This window comes from Hippoglossus stenolepis, chromosome 16, assembly GCF_022539355.2.
Source record: "Hippoglossus stenolepis isolate QCI-W04-F060 chromosome 16, HSTE1.2, whole genome shotgun sequence".
NCBI classification, from domain to species: Eukaryota; Metazoa; Chordata; class Actinopteri; order Pleuronectiformes; family Pleuronectidae; genus Hippoglossus; species Hippoglossus stenolepis.
Genome location: NC_061498.1, coordinates 8204993 through 8215687, shown reverse-complemented (window position 1 = coordinate 8215687; position 10695 = coordinate 8204993). Strand labels below are relative to the sequence as shown.

Genomic DNA, 10695 nt, shown 5'->3' with positions numbered 1-10695 from the left:
GAAATAAAACAAATAAAATCAGAAATTATTATTTTTCCTCAGTTATGTTAAACCTATTTTTATTAGTAATGTACCAATAAATGCTCCGCACACCTCCAGCTGACCAGAGATGGTTCGGTCCAGATTTTCAATTTCCACAGAAACGAAACTAGGAGCTGCCTGAAAAATCCACCCCAGGTTTTCGGGTTCTCCGTCTGTCCCTCCCATTCTTTTTCTAAATTGACAACCAGTCCCGGTCCAGTGAGTGTTTTATTCATCTGAGACACTAGCGGTGACATGTTTTACACTTTACTCTGGAAACTTTAAATTTTTTGAAAACCGTAAGTACACGCTTTCTTATTCTCGCGCTGATTCTGAATTCTTTGAAGATGTGTTGTCTGTTTTCTGGGATCGTGAAGGTTTTATCTCCAGTTTTAATGCCGGTCTCAGATACTGGAACGTCACTTTTAGAGGAAGAGAAAAATGAAGTGTCATTGGAGCTGTTTCCACATTTACCATAAAGCTCTGAATACGGGCGCGCTGCACATTTCAGGAGCGACAGTGAGAGGAAGCAGCGAGACTGCAGCGTTTCTATAACCGACCACAGGCTTCTTAAATGGACCCAGGGCGACACACGGATAAAGACTGACTTCCAGAAGAGTTGATCCAAGGTAAGAACAATGTCCGCCCTTTGGTTTCACTCTATTCTTTAGTGCTGTAACGATGTTGACTCTTGATATCATCTTGGTCCGTAGCAGGCGAATTTTCTGTTGCTTCATCATTACTGCAGCGTTACATGTTTTATTTCTAACTGCGCATCTTATTTTACAGATCGATGCTGGTGATAAGTAAACAGGAAGTTTTGAATGCAATGACAGAAGAAAGAAAACCATAGGTGAGTGGAGGGACGAGTCAGGCTTTATGAGTCCTTTTTCTATACTTTAATACTAACAAAATACTCTGGAGAACAGGTTTGGCTCTGTCATCACTGTGTAATATAGGCACACCAAAGTACAACTTTCTTATCTTGTTCACGCAGGCCTGGGTCTTTTTTGGCAGAAAAGCCAAATTTCTACAAATTTCTACTCTGCCCACCCACATTCCTTATCTGCCCACGCAATTGATCAACTTTATTCTGCGCCATTTGAACCTGCCCTCACTTTAATTTCATTTAGAGTGCTCACAAAGTCAAAAAGTCCTCACAATGTTGGTATTGAACCAAAGGTGGCCCTTATAACCATAGAAAGACACACACACACACACACACACACACACACACACACACACTGCTGTGTCAACAAACCTATCTCTCAGTTTAATTCAATACACAGCAATGGTCTACAGACATGTACAATATTACACTTCTAACGGACTATTTGATGTTCTGTTCTATTTACAAACATTTTTATTTTATTTGTGAATATACAAAAATGGTACATGCTTTTTTCACATCGACACCATATCGACCCAGGTCCTGGTTAAAAAACATTATACCTAGATTTGTCAAATCTGGATTAGATTATGACAGAGAGGAAAAAAGACCGTTTTTTCGTCAACATAGCTTTGTTTATTTATTTTTGTAAACTAAAGTCAACTCCCCAGACTAATCTTTTACAGTTGTTGTACTGGAGTCAGTAATAACCTTTTACACCACACCACTGAGTTTACTACCATGTTTAGAGCAGCAGTATGTTTTATAGCATTGATCACCTTTACACCGAATCACCTGAGGGATTGATTTAGTGTCACCATTACTGAGTTTGTCCACCAGAGAGCACTGTTAATTTAGTTTTGTGGGGATCCTTATCAAAAATATTTGTGCTTGTTAACATTAACACAATATTCTTTCAATCAAAAATACTGATGTCTATATTAGCTTTAGCATTTGTAATATTTCATTGAGGAATGTAAAGTAACAGTGTGATAGTTTCACCATCAAGTCTTATTAGTAGGTGACTGCCTGTGAGCCAGTTTTACTAACCATACATTTACCTGAATTCAACATGATAATGGACTAATTGGAAGTGTGCATCTTAATTTACAGAAGCTGGTGAAAAGTAAACAGCAAGGTTGTTAATGTGGAGACAGAAGAAAGAAAACCATGGGTGAGTGGAGTGATGAGTCATTTTTTATGAGATCTTGAGTTATGAGTCTTTTTTTTTACTTGAATACTTAAATACTCTTGTGTACAACATGTTTGTCTTTGCCAACATTGTATAATAAAGGTACACAATTTTTTTTGAATAATTAATTTAGGTTTTTTGTCTGGCATAGGCATGTAACATAGACAATGCCTATAGTGTTATTTATATGAAAATTAAGATTCACACGCACAGTAAAAAGTACAGATATTTTTATATTACTGAGAGTTCAATTTATTGTGTAATGTTAAAAGGGTCACTGTTGTCATTTTACAAACCACAACTGTAGTGTTCTGATTCATTTTCACTGTTCATTTTCATCAACCTCATTGTCAGCCACAGCACTCAGCTGTTTTCAGCAAAAGTGCTGTTGGGTGTAGTACACCTCTGACACACTATGTGTCAGTGTTTAAGTGGATTAAAGTTGCTCCAGGTTTAAGTGAAGCCATAGTCCATCAAGTCCATAGACAGGGTTGGGAAATAAAAAAAAAAAACTTTGAAAACTCACTAAGTATGCTCTACCACCAAAGATGTCTAAATTTGCTAAGTAAAAACATGCCTGTAATATGTAGGGTAACTATAGTGTATCTATGATTCTATACGTAATTAAACCTATTGCTTTTGTGTCTCTTTTCACTATTTAGCAGATGAACTTGGGCAGTCACCCAAGAATTGGACTGAAACTCAAGTGAGCAACTGGCTAAGATCCATTGGTGTGAATGAAAAATACACAAAAAAGCTCTTTGAGGAAGAAGTAGATGGAGAAATCCTTCTTACACTGGATGAGGACTTTTTGAAGAAAAAGATTTGCATGAAGTTAGGCCCTGCTCATTTGATAATTAAAAAAAGAGATGAACTCCTCAACTCCCAGCAAAAATCTCAGGAGAAGAAAAAGCCCGACAGGGCTAACAAAACTGAGTTGGAGCAGAAAAACGGTCAAAAATCAGTTCAACGTCAAGTTGCAGGTGAAGCACCTTCAGCACAAGTTCATGTGGGAGACTTAGAGGAGAGACAAACAAAGGAAGACTGCAAACCACGACCGTTTGATCAAGAGGGGGTTGATTACATATATGTAAAGCACAGGGTCCTGCAACCTGAGTCGGGCGCTTTTAATTTGATACATCCATGCCATGAATTTAAGTCTCTAACTGTAGCTGTCACATTGGATAACACGAGGCTCCGAGCCAAGTTTGCCAAAGAGGTTCTTAAATTTGCAACTGGCTGCATGAATATCAGATCAAATGGCACAATACACTTTGGTGTGATGGACAGCAGGGAGGATACAGGATACATGCACGGTGAGGTAATTGGCATCCCTGTGAAAGATATGGACATATATGTAGATGCTTTGGACTACATTGAAAGGAGTTTCTTATCTGACGCGGAACATGTGCGCCAGTGTGTGCGACCACCAAGATTTGTTGAGGTTATGGATCGAGAAAGTACAGAGAAGATGTATGTGGTGGAGGTTGACATTGTACCTTCAATCAGCATTGTTAAGAGCAAGTGGTATGCAGTTCGTCTGCCCAACTTCAACGAGTCGGCCAATAAAGTACAATTCGAAAAGGAATCAATTCTGCGGAGGGTGGGTTCAAAAACAGAGCCAGTGTTGGACAAAGATTTGAGTGAATTCATCCAGCGAGTTAAGGATCGTGATGCTCAAAGAGAAGAAGCAGAGAGAAATCAGTTCCACAATGCTCCACTGTTCAGCCAAGACCTTGGAAGGAAACTCACAATGCTAATGACGAGTGGGAAGAAGTTCATTGAAAATGACAAATGGTTAATATTCGTCACAAACAAATTCAAACCTGATGATCTTTGTCACATTGACTGGCTGCTTAACATGAAGATATTCTGCGTGTTTGACTTTGACCCTGAATCAAAGGTTTCAGGTCTTTGCAACAGATACCTTCAGCATCATGCTGCAAACATGCATTCTCTGCAGAGCTACAGGATGTCCAGCGACACAAGCATCAAAGAGTTCACTAGCAACCTGCATCTATTTGAGCAAACTAGCTGGATCTTCTGTAATGGCCGTTCTGACTTCAAAGGAAATGATACGCCCTGTGAAGAGATGACTTGGATCAAGACAAAAATAACCCTCTTAAGGGAATCTGTGTCTTCGATTTGTAAACATATCTTGCCAAAAGGGGCATTCCAGGTCATTTTTCTTCTCACATCACCAGTTGAGAAACCATTGTTGCACACCTTTTATGAGTTTTTCACAGACATGGAAGGCCATGAAGACATCATCTGCATCTGTGAATCGGAGAACAACTTCCTGAGGTGGCAAAGCTTTGCAGAGGGATCGTGTGGAACACAAACCGTGAACAACTTCAGTGTTGTTGGGATGAAAATGAGTCATGTTAATGCAACCGTGCAGAATGTACAACCTGTAAAAGCCTGTACCAGCAAACAGTTGCCTGTCTTTGTGAAAGGGATCTGCCTACTTGAAACAAACAAAGAGGAAGAGATGGCTTCTCTAGAAATTCTGACTGTCAATCATTGTGATGAAACAACCGAACACTTCATCAGTGAGGAGAAAGCAAACGTTGAACAGCAGTTCTTCCGTGGTGGGAGAGTGACCTGGTTGAATTTCTGGCTTGCTGAACACAAGCATGTTGGAGAGGTAATTGAACGAGATGCTTATGAAGATGTCTCCAAACTTCTCAAGAATGCTGTGAAGTACAATGCAGAACAGACTCCGGTGAAGAGTATAAGCATCTACCATCATCCAGGAAGTGGTGGAAGTACTGTGGCAAGACAAGTGTTGTGGAAAAACAGGATAGACCTAAGGTGTGCAGTTGTGAAGCCTTCATACTCAGCTGCGGTCGTTGCGCAGCATGCTGTTGACCTCAGAGAATATGAAGAAAAGGATCCACAGAGGTGTCTTCCAGTGCTGCTCCTCATTGAAGACTCGGACAAAGAATATCTAGATGATCTCAGGAATCAATTAGAGGTTGCAATTAACAGCAAACAAATCCAGTACGGAACACTGTGTTTCATTTTGTTGGGCTGCAGTCGATCTTATGATCCAGAGAGAAGATGCAAGGAGTCTCCTTTACAAAATGTCTCTGTCACTCACAAGCTGTCTGCTAAAGAGAAGAGAATGTTTGTTGGAAAACGAAAGGTGCTCGAAGAACAATACGAGCATCAGTTCATCCTGACTTTTGTTCTGATGAGTGAAGAATTCACTGAGGATTATGTTCAACAGTTTGTGAAACATTTGCTCCAAGACATTGACCATCAATCTGCTGTCACTCGCCTCATTCACTATGTAGCACTACTTAACAGTTACGTTCCGAACTCATTCATCTCTCAGTCCCACTGCGAAGCCTTGCTAGCTTTGAAAATGTCAATGGAAAGGTTTCACCAGTATGAGTTTGAGAGACAACTCAGTGATCAGGCAAAACTCGTCTTCTTTCACCTCAGAGATGAGAAGACCTACATTAAATCAATCAGAATCATTCACCCACTCGTTGCAAAGGAAATTCTCCAACAACTTCTTGGAAGCCAACAGACCCACAGTGGTTTGGCAATGAAATTGCTCTGTGAGAATGTGCTTTTCGAGCACAGATTTGGAAAGGAAGAATATCTGTCATTCTTGAAAGCACTTCTCATAAGGAGATCCAGAATAAGCAAAGGAGATAAATGTGACAGTTTTCTCTCTCCTCTGATTGAGCATGTGTGTAAAAACGAAAAACCAGACAAAGCAATTGAGTTACTCAAGGAAGCTTTCAAGCGTTTCCATGATGATCCATTCTTTGCACAACAACTTGCTCGTCTTCATTATAAATATGAAATGTTCGAAGAGGCGGAACACTGGGCAGACACGGCAGCAAGACAGCTGCCAAACAACTCACACATACTTGACACAAAAGGACAGGTGTACAAAAAATGGTTCCAAGCCAAACACAAAGCCATTGACAATGACTCCAAACCAAACACTGCCATAAATACAGCAGATGCTGTGAGGACTGCACTGAAAGCCATGCAGTGTTTTCAAGATTGTGAGAGAGCAGCTACAGCAGATACGGAAAGGATGAACAATTATGGATATTTTGCTGAAGTTGAAGTTGGATGCAACCTGCTCAAGCTGATATCTTCATTGCAGCTTTTTGCAAATGGAGCCAGAGGCCATGGAGAATGTCTGAAGTACTTGTGCAGTGATTACATTCCAGAGGAACTTAAAGATGACTGGGAACCATTCCATGATCGTTTGAAAAAGCTCAACAAGACAGTGGAAGATGCCTTGGAGTGGATTTCAGGAGACCTCAGTTACTTCCAGACAGACGCTGGTGTAGATGAAGATGAGATTCATTTAAGTCCTGAGGGGAACATAAACAATCCACTGAAATGGTTGGCAAATATATCCTCTGAGTTGGGAAGGTACTTCAGTGATGCTTCTTCTACTGCATTTCTACAAACTGGCCAGTCAACTGCAACCAATCTAACTCCTATACAAAAACGCATGGTCATCTATCGTCTTGGCGGGGGTAACGTCACATCCATCCTCTTTAAGCTACATGAAGAGAAGGGTGCAGTAGATACTCTAAACAAAATCCTTTCTCTCTACCCCAGTAATCCACTGAAATCAAAGTTTGACCAGCGTGATATTGTGAATTACACACTGGCCAGCATTACTCTGAACTGCTTGTCACCAATGGCTCTGAAAGTTCCTTCTCTCAAAGTCCTTCAGGACCTTTGTCGTCAGTTCCCAACTGATAAAAAGAAATGTCTACCAAGTTCCTTGTTCCTGCTTACCTTACTATTCTGGCCAGAGGATAAAGACACAAACCTTGAGAGAGAAAACAAATATGAAGTTGTCCAATCAGCTGTTCAACACATGGAGAAAGGATACTGGACCAAGATGAAGGACATTCCTCCACGGAAGAGAAGACTTTACACCCATTTCTTTCTGGGCAGTGGAAATGGATTGGATAAATTTATCCACAAGAGAAAGTTAAAAGGAGTCGTAAAGGTGACGTCTCTCTCTGAGAAGCGCATGCAGTGGTTTAGTGGTGAGGTATGGAAGAATCCTGAGATCGCCAAGTTGTTAAAACGTGTTTCTGGATGGACTGATGATGGAGTGGTGTACCTCGAGGGCCCTGAGAAACAGAAGTTCAGGATAATGCCGCTTCATTTACCTTCACTGCCTCATAGCAATGAAAACATCACCTTCTACCTGGGGTTCACCTTCAGAGGTCCTGTTGCCTACAACATCGTGGTAAATAAATAGGATCGTTGTTCAAAGACAAACGGTCATTTACCAAAGCATGGGCTTTGTAGTAATAGGAGAAAGACAGAGTTTGATTTGGACTTAAAAACACGCAAGGTTTCCTTTGTCAGTTTGCCAAGCAGGAAATAATTTGTAAAACATGTTGTTTTTTAAGATATGAGATGTTTTGATACATTTTGCATGTTTCCTCTCTTGTACTTGTATAAACAGTGTATTAGGTGTACTCAAAACACAACCACTATAAGTTTCATTAATGTTGTCATTCTTTGTTTATACATATACTAACATTTCTGAAAAAAAGAACAATTTAAACAAAATGTGCTACTTTGTGATTTTATAGAAATAATGTGTTTTTTAGATCTGTGTGTAGAACTGTTATTTTCGATTGTTTGTGGATGTACTTCAGATGGATGAAGTTCACACCTGTTCACGATAGCGTACACTCACTCCTTCATGCTCTCCAAGATACAATGTAGAAAGAAAGGGAAACTAAATATATTTTTTTCATGGGAATTGTATCATTATGTATCAAAAACTAATGAACAAAACAGTGTTAATTTCAATACAATGTCTGTGCATATTGATTATGCAATTGAAAAATGTTTGAATAAATGTCTGTGTAGATATTGAAAAGAACGTTCTTGGGATGTGTTTGTATAGATATTGAATATATTCTACGCAAGCTATGGAAACCTACTTGTTCTCAACATGAAACTGCAAATAAAGCCAGTTGCACTATCCAGCAATATATCTGTCATAAGAAATAAAGTTTAAAATGATGGTGAAAATGTGTAAGATTCATTAATTTTAAACTCCAACCTAAAGGCGGGTTATGGGTTAAACGAACACAGGGAATTTTTTAACAACATTAAATATTGAAAGTATGTTTAAGTCTGAAAAGAGGAAAATATTTTTGATGTTTGGTTTTGTTGCTGCAGCCACAGATGATCACCACTTCATCTTTCTCTACGCGCAGCAGAAAATCGCAGCAGCACGTTTTGTCCCAGTGTGCTGTACAACTCTGCCTGAGAATATCAGGAAAGAACTGACCAATATGCCAATCATGCCAGCACACGTGTTTCATCCTGACTCCCAGGGTGTGTTAGATAGGTCTTAACAGTCTCGCTGCACCAGAAAGTGTGTACAGCGCACGTTCAGAGGGGCTGTGACTACCAGGTATAAACCTAGGGGCTCCCAGCCTCCCCACCAATCATCATCCTGGGCTCATAAGGTAGTATGGGCAGAAGACTGTGGCTTTGTTTTTCATAAGGACCGTGCTGTGTGCACGTTATGTTTTGAAAATGTTGTGAGCCGAACGTCCAGTGTTAAGCGCCACTTTGAAACAAGGCACGAAAGAAGTTTCAAAGATCAGGCAGACAAGGGAGAATCAATCAAATGTGCAGTGTCCAGGTATGAGAAGCCAACTCTCTCAAAGTCTTTGCCACCGCCATAAACCAATGCGACTGAAGTAAGCTTTCGCAATTCTGAATATGAGTGTGGTTGGTGGGGTTAATGACAAACTTATTATTGGAATCATAATGAGATAAACATGTTTCTTTACAGTGTTGTTGTATATATAGCCAATATGGATGGAATAAAATGACATGTCTGTTGGAAATATTAATGTTCAATAATAAAACTTAATATGAAAAAATGTTGATATGGCACAGTAATTAACAAGAAAATTTCACATTGGCACTTATTGTCAAAAAGGTTGCTGACCCCTGGGCTACAGGATTCACAGCCTCTGGTGACTCCAAACAGCCATCCCAACGTCGACGAGGGTTCCATCCCTGTCTTTCGGCTAGAGATGCCCCCCAGAGGAAGCGCGCCCCCCCCAGAGGTTCAGGACCTCCGGGCGGCGCTGCCTAGGGGTGGGGGGACGCCCACCGAATTTCACTCCCAGCTACGCCTGGGCAGCTGGGAGGAAACCGTGTCAGACCCATGGGTGCTTGATACAGTATCAAAGGGGTACAGAATTCAGTTTCGGCAGAAGGATGCGATTATGAAAGTAGATCCAGACGAACAGCTCGCTGGCTTCTACTCCACGTATTTCTTTAAAGGTACTTCCTTTCAAGATGCTGACCACGGGTCAGATCTTAGAATCTATCGAAAAAGGGGAGTGGTTCACCTCGATAGATCTGGAAGATGCATACTTCCATGTGCCCATCTGTCCAAACCACAGACCCTTTCTTTGGTTTTCATTCCAGGGGCAGGCCTATCAGTTCAAGGTCCTGCCATTTGGCCTTTCCCTCTCATCACGGGTGTTCACCAGAGTGGTTGGGGCTGCCTGGTCTCCTCTCCAGATGTCAAGAATAAAAATCCTTCCCTACCTGGACGACTGGCTCATTTGTGCTCCATCTCTTGGCCAAGTTGTAGAGCAGTGGTCACCAGCCTTTTCGAGCCCAAGATGACTTTTTAATTCCAAACTTAAGCCGAGATCTACCATCACATTACATTTCATTTAGCTGACGCTTTTATCCAAAGCGACTTACAATAAGTGCATCAACCATGAGGAACAAACCAGAACAACAAGAATCAAGACAGTACAATTTCTTCAAGAAAGCAAAACTACAAAGTGCTATAAGTAAGTGCCATTTAAGTGCTACTAAATTGTTAGTTTAAACTTTTATTCAAGGTATAGTGGGAAGAGGTGTGTTTTTAGTTTGCGGCGGAAGATGTGTAGACTTTCTGTCCTGATGTCAATGGGGAGCTCGTTCCACCATTTAGGAGCCAGGACAGCAAACAGTCGTGATTTTGTTGATATCTTCCAAGAAACCCACTTAGGAGGGTCATACTATTTTTTGCAATTTCTGTTAGGCTGAATGTACAAGAAATAAATATACACAAAGAAGGGCAGTGGTGCAAATGTTTCTATTCAATGCACAATATTAAAATTAATATCAATTCATATTTACAATGCAAAATATGTACCTCCTCAGTTCCACATCATGTTCTGCAGAAGAGCTGCTACTGCAGCACAATGTTTTTACATAATATAGGCTTTGATTTGAATATGGCCACAAATAGGATTATTTCCTTGTATGAAAGAAGTCCCTTGTACTCAAATAAATACCAGTACTACACAGTATGAAGCCGTGCATCTTCTGCTCCAGCAAATATTTAACAATAAAAAACCCTTTTTAAACAAGGGAATGGATTCCATCAACAGAAACGCTGGAGTGCTTTTATTTTGAAAAGGCATACAGAAAGTGTTGCAACCATTTGTTTGTGACATAAATTCATCAGAAACACTTTAAAACTCAGGTGAAAGATAATTTTCTCTGTTTATTCTGCTGTGGACCACGATGTTCATCTCTCTATGACACAAATGTA

General features: G+C 40.3%; 1 protein-coding gene across 2 annotated transcripts; it reads left to right on the top strand.

The window, feature by feature from the left end:
- The first annotated feature begins 18 nt into the window (after positions 1-18).
- Positions 19-8147, top strand: LOC118123891 (sterile alpha motif domain-containing protein 9-like). Of its 2 annotated transcripts, XM_047343716.1 has the most exons (5): positions 19-320; positions 533-650; positions 811-874; positions 2024-2084; positions 2765-8147. In XM_047343716.1, the coding sequence occupies exons 4-5, from the start codon at positions 2081-2083 to the stop codon at positions 7357-7359; spliced, it is 4599 nt and encodes a 1532-aa protein (XP_047199672.1). In that variant the 5' UTR covers positions 19-320; positions 533-650; positions 811-874; positions 2024-2080; the 3' UTR covers positions 7360-8147. The 2 variants fall into 2 exon arrangements, with proteins under 2 accessions (XP_047199672.1, XP_047199673.1); XM_047343717.1 differs by having other exon boundaries at positions 19-650; positions 2027-2084.
- The last annotated feature ends 2548 nt before the right edge of the window (positions 8148-10695 follow it).